Source organism: Haplochromis burtoni, unplaced genomic scaffold (assembly GCF_018398535.1).
Source record: "Haplochromis burtoni strain Fernald_Lab_line unplaced genomic scaffold, NCSU_Asbu1 Contig_18, whole genome shotgun sequence".
Classification (NCBI taxonomy): Eukaryota; Metazoa; Chordata; class Actinopteri; order Cichliformes; family Cichlidae; genus Haplochromis; species Haplochromis burtoni.
In genome coordinates this window covers 1,848,915-1,867,156 of record NW_024582379.1, presented here as the reverse complement: position 1 = coordinate 1,867,156, position 18,242 = coordinate 1,848,915, and the positions used below count along the sequence as shown (strand labels likewise).

The window sequence follows — 18,242 nt, the reverse complement described above, 5'->3', positions numbered from 1 at the left end:
GATAGATAGATAGATAGATAGATAGATAGATAGATAGATAGATAGATAGATAGATAGATAGATAGATAGATAGATAGATAGATAGATAGATAGATACTTGAGCATTCCCTAAGGTTCAGATCATATGCAGGTAGAGAATCATTAGGGGGTCCACTGTCCCTCATGGGGGGAAACTCCCACAGGGCTTAAATCTGGGACTCTCCACCATTTGACCCTAGAACTGAAGAAGCTTCTCGTTGAGAGGTGAAACGTCAGCAACTTAAATAAGTCCAGATGCTTTTCTTTCCAAGCTCCTAAGACTATGATGACCTGGATGACTGAGAACCTTCACAGACATCATACGCAACTGTAAAATCTCTGCTTACAGGCCATTTAGGGCAGCACAACGCCCCAAATTCATGATGTTCCCTCTACCATGCCTCACAGCTATGATGTTTTATTATTGGTGCAGAAACATTTGCACATTACACATTTGCCAAACATTAAATAAATAAAGATAAAGAAAATACATAAAACTGTTTATCAAACTGTTCATACAATAGTTTCAAACAGTTCACAACTAAATTCATAACTATGTATTTGAATAAGTCCCAAAATTACCTTTTTAGACTTATTCGGTATAAAAAAAATAAACACATTTTAAGTAAAAATAAACAAATAAGACATCAAACATTTTACAATCAAAAAAGAGTTAAATGCTTCACTGAATGTTATTTTAAACCACCATACACTGGAGAATGCTGCAGTTGTTCAGTAGCTTAAAATATGTAAATTACCCTTCAGGAAACACTACCAGAAGACCTTCACACACCTAAATATTAGTAATAGCATATTTCCTGCTGAAATTAAATGAATGTAAATGCTGTACCTCTTTAATGGAAATTCCAGAAAGGAAAATAATTCCTTCACGGGCAGGTGGACTGTGCAATTCCTAGTTTCCCCTGAAATATTCCCTTCCCAGCAAACACACTGTGTGTGTGAGAGAGGTACAGAGGGATGTGATGCTCTTATATACTAGTTAATGACAGATGGGAGGGGAAAGGTGGAGGAGGGGAAAGAGGGAGGCGAGAGGGAGAACGGGTATAGGTTAGGATGAGAGGGAAGAGGGAGGAGAAAGAGGAGGGGAAATCACCCATGGGTGGAGTGAGACGAACACAGAAGAGGGGTGAACGAGTGGAGATAACATGAAGGGTGAGATTGGGGTATGGAAGGAGACAACAGAAGAAAAAAAATCAGGTGGCGGGGGATGTCGGGGGGGCAACAAGAGGGGAGAAGAAGGGAGCAAAGTGGAGGATTAATGAAAAGACAGTGGGAGCATTGCGCACACAGAGAAAATGATCAGGGGAGGAAGAAGAGGCACAGGAGAGGGGACAGTTTATCTTTCATCCAGATATTTTGGGAACATGGACTCAGTCCTGCAGGCAGCTTCGTTTAAGGTGGAACCAGTGTAACCATATCATGACTAGGGAATTCATTCCAAAGGCATCAATGCAAAGGTCGCTCAGGGGTCATTTAATAATGGCGACTGTATAAGGTCAAGATTGCCTTAAGTCAGTGTGTGATGGTTGTTTAACAACTGCAACACTGTTGTTTCATTAGAAACAATCTAGGAGAAGTAGATATTCATCCATGGCTTTAAATCTGTAAATCTCTAAATCTACAGTGTTTTCTGTGACCTGAATCAACTTCCCCCGCTCTAATAATTAGGCAAACAAGCTTTACCAAACTGAGCACTAAATTACATAATCTATACTATAATCTCAGCACATTTTGGAAAATAGTTATAAATATTTTTCTTTTATACTTAAGGGATAGAACTCCTGAGTGCAGCACACTCATTCCCACTTATTTATTTATCAGTACCTCCATTATTTATGTCCAGACAGCGGCAATTCGTCTCATTCTGAGCTGGCTTTTGTCCGTGCCCCCTTATTTTACCCCAGACAGATCAATATTGACTTTATATTTATACTGACATAGTAGTGGCTCAATTAAAAACTCATCCCATTCCTTTCTTGGCCTTGACCAAATACACAGTCAGCACATCTTGCCAAGTCATAACTCTGGTTGTGGCAGTGGTAGATACAGCAACCGTAGGCCACAATCAAAAAATGACTTCTCAAGAAAAATCAACAAACATCAAAGCAGAGGAGGGAAGCTGAAGTGTGAGAAAAAGTCTTAAGTCTGTTGGATATAAAATGGGCATGGAAAAGTGTAGGCGTAAAGGGTCTAAAAGACTGAAAAAGAAAAGAGTGTAGATATCTCAGATGAAAAGACCAAAGGATGGAGTAAACAGGCTAACATTTCACATATAGTATGCCGTTAAACACATACGACGCACTCGCACATAAAAACAAGATGCTTTTCATTATCCTGCTAATAAACATTCCCACATTGACAGCGCATACCTCTACAGTACAGCTAGGTAACAAAAGAGCAGCTTTTCCTGGGAGGACCAAAGATGGAAGAGTCATTAACTTTGTTTCCACTGCTGAGCTGAAGCTTCTTGATAGGGTTAGACCTATCCTAAGTTTTACAGTAAATCTAAAGGCACTGTGTTTACTTTAGGCTTTATTGCAGATGGCTGATCAGGCATTATGTGAAAACAATAATATAATAGCATCCTTATGAGTAAGATGATCAAATAATCAGGAAGTCCTTGTTTAAAATTTTGCCTTCTATAAAGTTTTCCCAGACCTAAAGTAGTGCAAACTGCCAAATAGCCAGTGTTATATCCTAAAACAATCAGCCACAGAAACACTAACAAACACATTTTGTTTTTTTCCTTCTATCAACATATTTAACATGAAAGTTCATTCATGAAGGAAAAGGCTAGAGATTTTTTGCCCACAGATGAAGGCATGGTGTGTTTTGGGCATTAAAGTAGGCAACAAATCAGCGCCGTGACAGATTAATTATGACTGCAAGCTAAGCATCAACCACAACAATGAGCAACAACCAGTGTCTTCATGCAAGGCTCAAAACCATTTGTGCAGGAGCTTTTTAAAATCTCTTTATGGCTTGACTGTGGACTGCTTCCTGTAAGGTAATAGTATTCAGCAGGCTTACAGCCACTATAGGAACTAATGCTTAAGAATTACTGTACTGCTCATTTTACTAGTTTTAATCTACTTTTTAAAGAAATCTGTTTTCTCATTAAAAACCCTCAGATCACGTATGCACTTTACAGCATGACAACACAAAAGTGTGTTTTAGGGTAGCCATTTTAATCTCTTTACTACCAAATAAAGAAATATAAATGAAAAAATCAGTTTATCTCACTGGCTTTGTACCACTGTCCCATTCTCATGTAACAGGACGACTGGTATTGAGTCCCAGGGAGATATGCTTTCTAAAATATAGACCCATCGGTCTAACTCACTGTTTAAAGACATAAGATCAATTGCTTATGCTGTCAAAAACTGTAACACAGAGAACAAAGGGGATTTGTGAGCTAGAGAATAATAATATTAAACACTAACAATGGTGAGTGGTCTAAAGCACGAAACCTCAGACACCCTGCCAGTCTTTTGTTCTGTCAAATGGTCTATTCCAGTCTCCATATGCTCACCTCTCCACATGCTTAATGATCACAGCTTAGCAGCCTGCAGTCAAACACACATGCTCACACCGAGACAAGCTCCACCCTTTAATGCTATCATAATCTGCCCTTCTAAATAACATTTAATGCATCATCCATGTGAATAAAAGAGGGACACCAACCCCATAGTCTGCCAGCTGCTGCCCACACCCACCCACCCACACACACATGCACACAACCCCAAGGGACACAACATACATAAAATCTCTATTGTGTGTAAACCTAATGATTCTCATCCAAACTGGGGTCAGCAGAGGTCTGAATACCATTAATTGTAAATGAGTTTGAAGCTCTTTTTTGTCAAATATACAACACCCAGATTTACAGTGAACACACTATAAAAACTATATACTGAACTGTAATACTATTCTATAAAAATGGGTGAACTGAAAAAATACACAAATAACACTCTTGTGGCAGCTTTGTTTAGTGTAATTTTTTTTCCGTTCACTTTTATATTTCTGAGGGCACTTGTAGCTCGAAATCCAGGAAGGAACGGTTACACTGATTACTCTATATCCAGATTTTTCACTCAGATGTGTGTGCATGATGACACTATTGACATTTTTTCTAATATGAACAGTATTTGTCTCTCAACAATCTAATCACTCTGACCCTTCCAGACTGCTATAAGCCTAACTAATCCCCTCAACCCATTTCTGTACTGTCATGCACAGTTAGGGTTAGAGTTGCACTTTGTATAAAAAAAACAGAGAAGTAGAGAGCAGCTTGAACTCTTATGAGCTTATTGTGAAAAGCCTGTATCATTGGTCTAAAGCGAGTCACTGTTTAGAACTGATTACATTCACAGTGGAAAATATTCCTCCCTTCTGACCAGACAGACAGAAATAGACAAACAAACGCACTGGGATTCAGAAAGCTCAGCCAAAATGATTGTCCACCCGAGGAAAGATAAACTGAGAGGAATCAGGCATGAACACACAGGTCCACGCACACACTTTCCCTCTCTCGCTCTCTCAGACCGCAAATGTGCACGCAGAACTCCTTAATGCCTGGGTCAAGTCTGGGTCAATAAAAGAGAGGCATTTAAAAGCCAAGTGTAATGTTGCCTCAGGGACACCAATACACCAATTTCAAACAGACCACGCACCACTTAAGATTTTTGGGATCAGCTGCTCTTGATTACTCTGGTCACCTCCTGTTCTGAGGTAGAGTGATGGACACTACGATTTGTGCCGCATCACGCTCGGGCATACATTTCCATTTTTGCACATGAATCAAACATAATGGCCAGTTTCGTATGACGTTTAATGAGGACGTTTATGCGCCTCTGAAAATAAACCTTCAGCTTTCCTTCAAGCTGATGATACCCTCACAGCTGGTAAGACTGTCAGCTTAACCAAATCAAGTAGGGTTTTTTTTTCTTTTTCTTCAAATACTGTTCTAAATAAAAACAGCTTACCTTTACAGAAATAAGTTTCTTTATACTGGAAAAACATATGGGAACATCTCAGAAAATAAAGAAAGAATAATACAACTTTTAAGCGACACTATTTCCACATTTGTAATTGAAATTAGCTTTAAAGTATAATTAATGTCTGCCGACACACATTTTTTTAATAATTTCCTCTTATTTAGACATATCAGATACTTCATGGCAGTATTTACAATAAGCAGAAAGAAATACGAAAGGTCATCGCAGCTTGAACCATTGCAGTATCTCCTCTAATATGTGTGAATTGTAATAGAGAAATACTTGAGCATGATATTTCCATCCCATGGTGTCAAAGGTTTTGTGATTTGACAGCTCGTCAGTCTTTCATGATGGAGTTGTCTTGTTCAGACAACCTTCATGATATCATGACCTCAATGTCATGACACAGGTCTTGGTGGATAAAATGAATTATGGATGAGTGATGCGCTTTCTACCACATTTAGGCAGCTATGCATCCATAACTCCAGAAGCACACACAAGACCCAGAAATGCACATACACACACATACACACACACACACACACACACATGCACGCATGCACTGCATATTTGGTGCACTGAGTAGACTTTCCAGTGCTTTACTTCCTTCCTCTCTAGTAGACAGCAGCTGTTCTGTGTTGACTGCAGTGAAAGAGGGAAGAAATAAACACAGGATACAAAGAAAAAGAAGCGAAGGAGGGCAGATAAGGTTACACGGAGATGGCAAAAGCTGAAGAACTTAAAGCCACACTATCGTTTAAATGAATCAAAACCCGTATTTAATATTCAGGATGTAGTTGTTTGTAACTTTGCAATGATCCCTCAGACTTTTACACTATGGAAGTGAAGACATTTGTGGAAAATGAAGACATATTTGGCTGGCCCTGACTTTAGGTAATTCCTGCCAAGGTTTAAGATTGGTTAAGGTTGGGATGTGCTTTCTGTTAGAGCAGACCTTCACAATAAGAGAAGTAAATATTAAAAAGTGAGTCTGTGCAGCTTTAGGCTTGCCATCCCTGCCCATATATCTGTGACCAGAGGCAGAGCTTTAGAAGGAGCAAGGAGCAGGGTCTCTAGGGAAGATCAAAGCATCTGCTCCATTCAGCACACACCAAAGCACCACCAAACATCAATACTGCATCCCCCCTCCCCTAGCCAGCATACACACACTACACCTTCCTCCTTATGTTTCTTGCAATCATGCCCGGGATTCACTTTCTGGTATTCTTAGGACAGCACAAATTAAACAGCTATAGTGTGCCATTTTAAAAATACATCACATAAGCAAATTACCACAACACCATGGAGACAGAAAAACAGTGTGTGGCCACCTCATCTCATGTCCTGAAACGTGACACAAGCTTACAACTGAAAATATGTTCTTTTCCTCAATATGTGTCCAGCAAATAAGAACAACAAAACTTAGGATTCAATAAAACTAAATAGGCCTCATATACAAAGATAAATAAATAAATACCATCAGCACAAAAGGCATTCACAGTTTACTAAACAGGTGTTCATGGCTCACCCTGTGGCTGGAAAGTCTTTCGCCCCTGCTGGAAGTCTGTGCTCCGTCCAGTGTGCTGCTGCAGGCCAGTTTTCCGTGTGTTTGACATCTCATCGTGTGAGGTAGGTCCCAATGGAGCGACGTCAATTGCAAAGCTCGTTTTCACATGCACACATGCTTTTACTCGGTCACACTTGCTCACTTATTCAAGAAGCAACTAGCAAGACTGCGTTAAGCTCCGTTTTAATAGAAACTTTAGACACATGAAGATAAATTGATTATTGTGGTAAATTAATCATTTATTACCTTAATTATGTGAACCACAATGTGGGGTAAAAAAAAAACAACCTGCCAGTTCGTACTCGCGTGCAACCACACCGTCACCCTGTCAGTGACTTGGGTTTGTCGTAGAGGCTAAAGGAAGTGCGCATCCACACTCCTAAAGGTATGACATAAACCAGAGACCACTTGTGCTTGTTAACCAGTTATATTGTCGCTATCTTCTCGCACTGTACGCGCTTACGTTTTTTTCCATGATGATGTCATCTTTCTGTGTGTCTTTCTCTGAAATATGAACACAGTCACACACAGGCCGAGACACACCTGTCAGCAGGTATGATGATAAAACACATTTACAGTCACACAGTTTGACTGGGTCCTTCCCTACAATTAAATCTCTTGGAAACAGTATCAGTATGTAGGATGGCATGGTAACAGGCTAATCAAACTCAGGTGTCCTACCCTTTGGGATGACAGGTATACTTGAAGCAGTTAACACATTTTATTTGTGACTGAGTTAATAACAAGTCTTGCATTTGTTTTATGCTTCTTTCTAAGGATGTGGAAAAATGAAAACTCCGAACCAAAAGCCAACATAGATTATTTGTCTGCTTCCCTCCGGTGGTTGTGTGCTGTCATTACACATAATTCATGTAACAGAAACATTGTTTTTTTTGTACTGATGAACACTCAGCAAAATATGAACACACTATGTACAGTACTGTTCGTTGAGTGATCCACCCTCCATTTCTTTATATTCTGCTTCCAAGGAGCCAGACTTTTCCATATTTTATGTGATCTTAAGTAATAGTCCTCTTACAATTCTGAAGGCTTTTAAAATTTCTCCTAGCTCCTTTTGCATTCATTGTCAGGAATCCATTTTTAAGGAAATAAAAGGTCAATAAAAGGCTGAAGTATGCCTAACTGTAACAGATCCATTTATTCTATTACACTCTGTCTTAAAACCTCCACAACAATCAGGATATTTTATTTAGTTTTCCACTGTACACATTCACAGGTCAGTGTGCAAGCTGTAGACTCTGTGTAATCATTACATGTTGTGTCAGTAAGAGCCCAGTATACCCTGGTTGGGTTACATACAACAGACGGTGAAGTGTTTTGTCACAAAAAAGCAGTTTAAGTAGAGGTTCAACACAGGTTTAATAACTTTATCTACGTGATTTGGTGAATCCAAACACTTTACGAACCGTAAAAGTGCCATACCGTTCCCTACCACAACTCTCTTTAACTGTTCACAAATAATAAGACAATAAATACAAATTTTGCAGATGTTATTACAGTAGCACAAAATTAATAGAAAGTGGTAAATAAAATAGCTGAGTTGAGGCATGAAACACACATTATATTATAGTGTTAATAGTTCCAAATACATATTCAACATTATTGTGGGTAAATAAAAAAAGAAGAAGTAATGCTAAAAAGTAAACAAACGCTACTCATTAGAGGGTGTGGTGATGATGCTTTGTTGGCATGATTTCATTTAATTTTGTGTGATTTTTGTCACCACTGGCATAAAAACTGGCACAAAAATTCAAGTGTATTTTAACACATACAATACATTTTGTGGTTCCAAACCAGGCTGAAAAAATACTTTCTCCTTAAAAGCTCAAGGGCATTAAGAGTGTGGTGGATGGGGATCGCTTTCTGTTGTTAGCTGTCAAACTAATATGATAGGAAGTGACACACAGACACATGGAAAAGAATCTCTGAAAATTCAGAGATGTTAGGAATGGTCAGCCTGAGTGTCTGTGTCAGATATAACTCTCAATGCTTAATGAATGCTTAATAACAGTGTAGTTAACAACATGTACAATACTTCCCTTCGTATCATCTGGCACTTTCATTTGTTTCAAATCATTTTCAAAGGTAGAACTGTACATATCAGCAGAGCAGAAATAAATTCTGCATTTATTATTATGGTGTAATGTAAAAAAGAAAAAAAACCACAATAACACAATAACACAAGTGACCTTCAGTGAGATATTGGTGCAGGTGTTTGTCTGCGTTTTTCTGCTTGTCCAGATGAGAGCTGCAGCACAAACGTCAGTGTACATTCAGGCTCAACATCAGAACATTTTTTTTACCTTCCTACCTCCACACACTCCTTCTCTAATGAAATGTTAAACTCTGTGGACTTTATAGGCAAACTAAAAGAGATTAAAGTGTTTCATTGATTCAAGTGTTTCTTTCTTGTGTTTCTTTCTTCCTGGCACTTAACTATCACTGGCAATCAATGATAGTTTATTTGCCATTAAACCTGCTGAAGAAGAAGAAATTTGTCCTTCAAAGGTGTCTTAAAGGGCTTTCATTGAAAGTAGTTTATGATTTGGATGATCGTCAATATTAGTTTTCTGCCTACTAATTCAGGTGTTTTGACTAACACTAAGCTTAGACCAGCTGTTACAGATAATCATCATCACCAGCTTAAATATATACTCTTTTTATATTGATTCAAATATAAGTGCTTCTCCAGCATGTCCTCATTTTTTTCAAAACAGTTTTATAATTACAAAACCAAAAGATGCACAAGCATCAAATGGCAAAATATACATAAAGCAGCCGTCATATACTTACGTCACATAAATCATGTACTCTCTCTGAGAAATGACGTGTGCCTAAATACTGTATTTAAACATGTATAGAAGTATTGCGCCGACAGAATGTTAAAAATGTCATTGTTTTATGAGACACATTTGACCCAGTTTCAGTATTTGAATAATAAAAATGACCTCATTTCACTCTGTTCCAGTGAAAAAGCTCAAGCGGTCCATATGACCTAACGGATTAGTGTTACAACACAAGATGTTGTGCTGTTAAATTCTTTGTGGTAATAAAAGCCAAAAAGAAAACCTACTAAAAACGACTTATTTTGTTCATGTGTGCTGCTTTTCCAAAGCGGACATATAATCAGTGCTCTTGATTTGCTGCCTTGTTGGTTTACATTTTTACACATATTGCCTCGTCCTGAGGAAAGAGGAGGAGGGAACTATTCCTAACGCTTCTCTTCAGTGGCCAGAAGAGAATCAATGATGTTGGCGTAAAGAATGAATTCTGTTTCAGTTCAAAAGTTTGCATCACAGCTGCATGGACCTTTGCTTCAATAGATAAACTTAAATTCAGCCTGTCAAGCTTTAGCCCCAAGCTCTTGAAAATATGTAGTTGCACTTGTCATTTTTGAAAAATCTAATAAAAGCTTGCTGCCCCTTAGGGGTCCTTTGTCCGTGCCAAACTCTGACGAACACTGCACACTGCATACCAGAATCAGCTTATTTTTTCATTTGCCATACAAGTTTTCCTTGTAGAGTCAATTAGTCAATAGAGGGGAGTAGAGGGGCACGCATACATGTAAGAGCTGAATAACTTCTTATGTCTATAGCCAATATGAATGTTGGCCTGTAGCAAAAAGTTTGATGTATATTTTTTTTTATTAATCCGGAAACATCCAGTGGAAGTGTAATCAGTAGTCCAGTTGGTCAAGAAAGTAGTTCAAGTGCCTCAAAAACTTCTGATGAAAAGTTTAGGGTGACAAAAACATTGTTTTCCATTGACTCAATGCTGTCTTCTAAGGAGACACTGTCTTGGTTAATGAGGCTGCTTTCAGTGGTGGGACTGATGACGATGATGCGAGGAACACCCTGGGGTGATCTGGGGCCTGTGGGTGGCATTTTTCCAAAATTCAGGCAATCAAAAGAATCGCTCTTGTGGCTGTTCATCCTATCGCAGATTCTTCCTTTCTCGCCACAGGCATCTGAAATTGCACTGGTCAGACTGTGGCTGCGCCTCCTGGTAAGAACTAGGAGGGGGAGAGCGGCGATGGTCAGAGAACTGGAAACCAGCTCGTGATCACAGGCCCTTGATGGTTCACTCATGACAGACGGATGCTGGGAGTGTCAAAAAGTAAACACATACATGAGAAAATCACCTTCAGATCATGGATGTGTGATGTTTTACTACATGCGGGCAAGTAGTGTAAATGGTAGATGAATAAAAGATAACGTTGTGAGTTTTCAGATTCACACTTTCACATTTTTCTGCAGTGTTTCCTCACCTTCTCTGCTGTGTGGGTTTTGGTTGTCTTCCGGTCTAACTGTTTTTTACAGGACCTCTTACAGGACTGACTGCGTGATGATATGCTTCTGAAGGAATCGCCTGACCTCCTGCCCAGAGGCTCCATCTCCACATCCCTCAATAACTGCAAGCAAAAATAATAATAATTAAACTGAGGAAGTTTAGTAGATGCCAAACATTATTCAAAGCTAATATTAGTGCAATTTCCACCTGCATCTTGCTAAGATTATTAATACTTCATATTTATTAGAATTCATTTTAGATAAGCAGAGAGAGAGATTCAACATAAGAGAAATCTTGTTTGTTCGGGCATCTTAAACAACAGCCAGATAAAATCTACTCTAACCTAACTTACCACGTCAGAGAGGTTGGAGGAGGCAGTAATAAAGTGGGTCCTTGATGCTGACGACTGTCTGCTGATGATTGAGTCTCTGAAAGAGGACTCGCTGATGGAGGATGAGATGCATTCTTTTCGAGGAGTGGGAGACAGAAACCACAGGCAGGGAAATTTCTCTACCAGTGCCATCCTGTACAGTGCAGAACAATGCACTCATTTAGACTCCAGCTTGCTACATGTTGGTAGCATTTCTTCCAAAATAATACATTGGCACTGCACAACACAAGGGGCTTATATGAAACTTTAAAATGAAATTACCGAATCATTATTTACCTGTATTTGTTGTGTATGATAGCATAGATGATAGGATTGTAGATAGTGGAGGCTTTTGCTATTATTGCAGGGACTGTCTTGGAGTATGGCGACAAGATGTTGGCATGGCTGGTTCAGACAAAACAGCAGCGTTTTAAAAAGATGGTTTGGTTTGTTGATGACATCACAGAATCAGAAATGACCGCTGCAAAGATCCAGTTTCTCTTCCGTGTTTTGTAACATAATTAAGGGACATATTTGGTTAGAGATTAACGAACATGTGCCAGCTGCTAAAGAGGGTCGCTTAAGTCCATCTGATCATCTTTGCTTGCGCGCGTGCATGTGTGTGTGCACAAGTGTGACTACCTTTCCACTGAATGAGCAGAATGTGATTTCAAAGTTACATAACTAATTGTATGTCCCAGGGTAGACATGTGGTTTACTGAATGTTGTGATAAGCACAGGGCATATGAGCAACTTCACCGTCTGTTGTATGTAACCCAACCAGGGAATACTGGCCTCTTATTGACACAACATTATGTAATGATAAAAATCCAACCACAGAATATAATGAGGCAAACATCATCGAATTATACTGAAGCTTTGTTTGTGATTGCTTATGTGAAGAAATGCCTGAACGTTATATATGGAGACGATTAATAATTCAGAATAATATTTGCCCAGTTATTAAAATCTTGTGCTTACAACTGCTCCCATACAGCACACCACCACTGCGTCTCTAGTGAAGTGTTACTTGTTCCTGTTCACCATGTTGTAGATACGTACATCTGATAGTGAGAGCAGTGAATGTGCCCAATATCATTTTCTCACCAACCATTTTTTACATTATGATGAAGGTCATAACAAAAACAGGCAGTTGTAAACCTGACTTTTTCTGATTTTTCTGACAGGTATGCTTTCAAATGAACAATCTACAAATGTATGAATCTGTTATGTACATTACCAATGAATAAAAGTACACAATCATCAATATTAACAGATAAAATAATCTTACCCAGACCAAGAAATTAGTGTGACGCAGGCATATGGAGACCAGGAGAGGACATAGACCACAATTACGACAAAGGCGATTTTTGCCATTTTCCACTCGCTCCTAATAGATTTCTGCTGGATGAGAGTGGATTTTCTCACCTGAGTCCCCAAACGTTCTAGTTCCCTGTAAATAGAGCAGGATGGACAGCATGGTAAATATATTCATACTATATATTTCTTCTTTTTAACTTTACATGGCTACTGCTCCATGCTCAATATTATTGCAGAAGATCTTTTAGGAATGTCTGCACTGAGGAAAAGACTACAGTATCACATAAATAACCTCAGTTTTCTTTGGGGATGTAACTCTCTCTTTAAGTATTACTACAGTCATCTGAAAGTGCTATTGTTACCACAAATTATAAGTAATAAGCATTTTTTTTAAACCTTCTGATTAATTTCTGAACACAAAATACCTATTTTCTACATTTGTGTTGATAGTGTCTTAAAAAAATTGCCCACTCAATACACATGCCTTTCTCCCTGAAGCATGAAGTTCACTGCACCTGCTGCTTAGATGGAAATAGCCCTTGGTCATTCCAGGTCAATAACACAAGCAATTGTTATGTTTAAAAACACAATGGATGCCTCTTTTGAAGTGAAAGGAGGTAGATAATGAGGTAAAACATGTGTTTTGAATCCAAATTAACTGTCCTCCAACACTACAGTGTGTAAGACTGAGGTTATCTTGAAGTATTTCCACATTTTATTGAAAACACGGTTGTATCTTATCATAAATTCCTTTTCTGAGTATCTTTCCAGCTTAGGTGGAGGAGCAGTGCACTATATTCTTTAGGAATAGGCTTGTGCATTTACAAACACAAGATATAATAATAAGATACAAAATACTAAGTGTATCAGGAGCACACGCAACATCAGAATTCACCAAAGAACTCATAAGAACATAATAATTAAACTAAAAGAAGTAGTTCATGTACAGTTAGTCCCTGCATTGTTTTTTCTCTGTAAGACTGGATGTTGCACAGAATCTAATATTATAAATATACAAGCACGCAGCATATTAAACACACAAGAGCTGTAATACCTCCCAGTTTTCCTTATAGACAGAAACATTAGAAGATAGCAGTAAAGGATGATTCCCAGTGGGATAAAGAAGACAAAACAGCACAGCATCATTGTGTAGCTCCTACTGGCTGTCGTGTACGTAACATAATCCCACGTACAAGATGTCATGAGGCCCTCTGGGATATAGGAGCCTAGAAGTGAAAATAAAATATGTCAAAATCACAGAAAGCAGTAGTTTTCAGTAATCATAATAAAATAGTTAAACACTAGTCTGGACTTGTGTTTACTAGAAGTAAAAAGACATGCAGTTTGAGGAGACTCACTCCAGCCAACTAGAGGAGCTAGACTCCATGCCAAAGAGTAAAGCCAGACCACGAGAATGGCAAGAGTGGTTCTTCTTTTCGAGCTCCAGTGGATGGCCTTCAGAGGCTTGGTGATAACTAGATAGCGTTCAATCGAGATGGCCAGCAGGTTTATCATTGAGGAAATGCCAAACAGGGCACCACAGAATGCATACATCTTACATCCTGCAAGAAACAACACATCAACAACCTGAATGTAAAAATTTGTAAACAAAAATATGACTTTAACACACACACACACACTTCACGTTGTATCAGAACACAAAGGAGACAATTACCCATCTCTCCAAATACCCATTCCTTGTAGAGGCAGTTGATGAAGAAAATGGGGGACTGTGTAAAAGCCATGAGGAAGTCGCTGACTGCCAAGTTCATGATTAAGTAGTTTGGCAAGTTACGAAGTTTCTTGCTGCTGCAAAGCACACAAACATACAGAATGTATGGAAAATCGTATGTTATACAGCACAGTGGCATTAAAAATGACAACATTAATCATTCTGAGGCTTTCTTGCAGTGATCAGAAAGCTAAAATAAAGTCCTCAAATACAGCAGTCATCTTTGAGACTGTTTAATGTGTTTTGATTAGTATAATCCCTCAGATGACTAAAATGACAATAATTTTGTCATTTCATCGTCTAATTATTATACATATATACTCATTTTTGAAAAACACTGTTTGAGTCATACTTAAAATTAAATCAATGCAGATTCTTTTGGTTCAAACGGTATTTGAATCCAATTTCTGCAACTGCAAGTCCACATTTTAACTGGTTAAATTCTCTTTCAAAGGTCAACTTAGAAGAGGTGCAGGATGAGGATCTCACCAAACCATAGGAAATTCAATATCCTGAATTATTTTTGTTTATTTATTTATATTTTTGGCAGGTCCAAAACACTGAAAACATTTGCCTACTCCACATGTATTTCCTTTGCATGTAAAGCTCAATATAATATAATTAAATAATTTTACGGTTTAATGGTCAATATTGATCAGAGACAAGCTCTTTGTTAAACTATTCGACCATGTGTGAACTGGTATACCTGTTTTCAAGCTTGATTACCCAGGATATTGACCTGCTGTCTTCTTCCGTCACAGCTTTTTGTTCCTGTTTATCCTGAATTTAACTTTTTTCCTGCAGTTTTAATGAAACGTATTCCACCCAATTTGTTTGAGTCGATGCCTTTGCAAACAATACTGTATTATTGAATAATATTGAATGTGTGCGGGAATATTATAAAGCATTTCCCCAAAAATCAGCATATTGATTGCGATTTCATTCAAGCTCTAGGTGTGTGTTTGTGTGTGTGGGTGTGCGAGTTGTGTGTTTCCTGGAACCCATAACATCATGCGCATTTCTGATTCACTAAACACAAATTATGAGAGCAACACAATGGAAAATCCATCTAATCTGTCTGTGATGATGGACAGAGGAGTATGAAAGCTTGTGACAATCCCCAGAACAGCAGCACCACTCACACACACTGACCCAGTTTTTGAGTACCATTTAACTTAAATGGTACTCTGAATTACACAACACATAACACATTCTTCCATCCTTGACTTCTAAAAGAAAGTTTACAGTTGTGATGTTACGAGACTGATCCATCAGTGGCATGCAGCCTTAACAGGTGTCATTTACTTTTGACTTGTTGCATTACATGGCAGTAAATGGTATTACATAGCAGTGTGGATTTCATGGTTGACTTGAACTCCATGGTACATTGGATTTTAATTTCAATGCCATGTATATTTATGCAACCATTAATCTATTTTCAGGTATTTGTGCACGCAGCATTTAATTATTGATTTTTCAAAAAACATTTTTTAATTTGATGCTGCTTAGCTAAGATTACCTTCTGGACACTGTGATGCAAAGATTACTTTTACTTGTAATCACTAACTTGTTTGATGCACTGTCAAAACCCCTTAACCTTTATTGTTGTTTTGCTTCATAAGTACAGATAAAGAAACAAAGAGTATAGTATAATAGAGTTCATACGAGAGATCATCACATCTTGCACACTGTAAATGGTAAGAGCTCAGATTATCTACAAAAAAAGGGATATGCACAATTATTAAAAACAAAAATCTAAATAAACAAGCCAGTTTTATACCTACCTGTAGAAGGCAAACATAACCAGAGAGTTTCCAGTGATGCCCAGTGCCCCAATGATGAAGACAAATGAAGCCACAATGTAGTGAACATGATCAGGCACGTCCACCTTGTTGAAGAAGCTTCTCTGGCTGTGTGCTTTCTCTGGCTCCATGCTCTCAGTGGACCACATGGTTCAAACACCTCATCAGAACTGTCACTCTGGCGGGCTGTGCTACATCTACTAGTTTGTAACTAACTTGACTTTGCTCATGCTGAACATCCATAGTTGTAGCATGTGCACAAAATGAAACACCGGAGAAGTATACAGAGGTTTGATTAATTTTAACTTTGCTGCATGTTTTCAACACCTCCCATTGTATACGAAGCACTAAATCAGAGGAAGTAGGTGATCCCCACTTTGTGAAATGCTGAATCTAACTAAGTGCATATGATTAGTTTAGGAGAGAAAGCTGGAAGAGCTGCACAGTATGATACAGTTACACTACCAATCTGGAAAGATTTACAAAAAAATATCTGCAATAAAATATAAAGCACTGAAAATATAACACCTCCTCTTCTACTTCTTTGTCCAGTGGTACATGATGCAAGGTGTCCATATCCTTTCAGATGTTGTCTCCAAATGTACTTTCTGTTATTTACTGCAGGTCTGCTTCAAAATTGTGTCTTTCACCTGTTGTATCCAAGTATTTCCTGTTGTTGTAGCAAGCTGCCGATATTCTTGTTAAATCCCACAGTTGTTTTGCTTTCAGTGTTAGCCTGCAGCGTCTTCAGCCTTCGCACCAGCTGTCCACCAAGATCTGAATCAGTAGCCTGTCTCTCATTATCTTGTGAACTAGTGACTTCTAACCTCTCATCTCTCTCTAAATGTGCCTCTCCCTCACTGTCCCATGGAGCTTTGTGTTGCTCTCTCAACCTTTCCCTTGTCATACTCTCTCTCTCTCTCTCTCTCTCTCTCTCTCTCTCTCTCTCTCTCTCTCCTTCTCACATGCCCTACCCGTCCTGAATGTAATATGGCCCAGCCCTGAGCGCTATCCCTTTAACCACCAGCTTCTTACATAACAAACATATCGAATACTTGCACCAAAAGCCATTTGAGCTCGGAAATGCATCGGACATTGCAAACTAGATGAGAGCACAGTGCATGTAACATTTCACAACCATTGATTCCAGCTAGTACTGCAAGTCATTAGAAACCATTACTATGCAGAATAGTCTATCCGTATTTAAATGCATGCGAGTAGTCACGCAAGCTCAATACTGACGTGCGTGTGTTTATCCAAATGATGCATGCTCTGCAGTGACCTCGTTGTGTGATTTTACAGAGTCTGGCATGCACAGGCTCTGTAGGATCACTCACAGAATTAAACTAATAGGCATCTCCCTTGACCAATGAGCACAACATGAAGGCTATTGAAGACAAAATCACAGACCTTCAAATATTTATACCTCCAGTTAAGCTCTACAGGTTACTAATTTGAAGAAATGTTGGCAATTCATTCCAGTCATTAAACAAGGCACACTGCTACTGCTCAGTTATTGCGTATCACTGAGAAAGACTGCAGATTGTCAGCGAGAAAGTCTTAACTTCACATGGTGTTCAGTTCATCTGATCAGTTTGATGGAGCAAATAGGGACTGTGCATTCTTGAGTGCCAGAAGTACACAGGTATGAAGAGACCATCAGATGGTTATTGCTTTTTATGGTGCTGAACGTACTGCTAAAAGAAGAGGAAGGGCAAAGAGGGAGGTGAAGAATGTAGAGCTTAGACAGAGATGTCAACTAAGCCCTTACGGCAAGGGATAGTCTTAATCTGCACTCTGTGCATGCATGTGGATCAGTGTTTGATCTGCGTACAATAGGAACTTATATGTGTGTGTCTGTTGTTGTTGTGCATGCCCATGTGCCTGCATTCATATCTGGCTATATAGGCATCTATATGTATTTGTGAATACATATACTGCATGCCATGACCTAAACATGGCAGAGGTTATCAGCACGTACCGTTGTCTGCCCTCTTGACTCCACTGCTATAACATAATTGTTTGCACATCAACACAATACGGACACGCAGTTTAAAATATCTCTTACTACTACTACAATTTACTGTTACTTTAGATTTACATA

At 38.7% G+C, this 18,242-nt stretch overlaps 2 protein-coding genes across 8 annotated transcripts in view; both read right to left on the bottom strand.

The window, feature by feature from the left end:
* pdlim5a (PDZ and LIM domain 5a) overlaps positions 1–6,653 on the bottom strand; it is a 65,844-nt gene extending 59,191 nt beyond the window's left edge. For 6 of the 7 annotated variants that reach the window (XM_005916208.2, XM_005916210.2, XM_005916211.2 and 3 more), the window contains exon 1: positions 869–997. The gene's annotated coding sequence lies outside the window, so the exon portion shown is untranslated. Of the gene's footprint in view, positions 1–868; positions 998–6,564 lie in introns of those variants that run through there. The other variant, XM_005916209.3, reaches the window with a different exon arrangement.
* Positions 6,654–7,964: 1,311 nt separating this feature from the next.
* On the bottom strand, positions 7,965–16,999 carry opn4xb (opsin 4xb). The gene is made up of 9 exons (XM_005916206.2): positions 16,121–16,999; positions 14,280–14,413; positions 13,963–14,166; positions 13,659–13,830; positions 12,576–12,737; positions 11,582–11,689; positions 11,267–11,438; positions 10,892–11,035; positions 7,965–10,724 (listed from the first exon to the last, which is right to left on the bottom strand). The coding sequence occupies exons 1-9, from the start codon at positions 16,285–16,287 to the stop codon at positions 10,317–10,319; spliced, it is 1,671 nt and encodes a 556-aa protein (XP_005916268.1). The 5' UTR covers positions 16,288–16,999; the 3' UTR covers positions 7,965–10,316.
* Positions 17,000–18,242: the final 1,243 nt, after the last annotated feature.

Excerpts from the sequence above, each read along its gene's own strand:
- opn4xb (XM_005916206.2), bottom strand. The coding sequence starts at position 16,287 with ATGTGGTCCACTGAGAGCATGGAGCCAGAGAAAGCACACAGCCAGAGA. Across the intron at positions 14,414-16,120 it reads GTTATGTTTGCCTTCTACAG|CAGCAAGAAACTTCGTAACT; the intron begins GTAGGTATAAAA and ends TGTGCTTTGCAG. Across the intron at positions 11,690-12,575 it reads ACACTAATTTCTTGGTCTGG|CCATGCCAACATCTTGTCGC; the intron begins GTAAGATTATTT and ends TGTCTGAACCAG.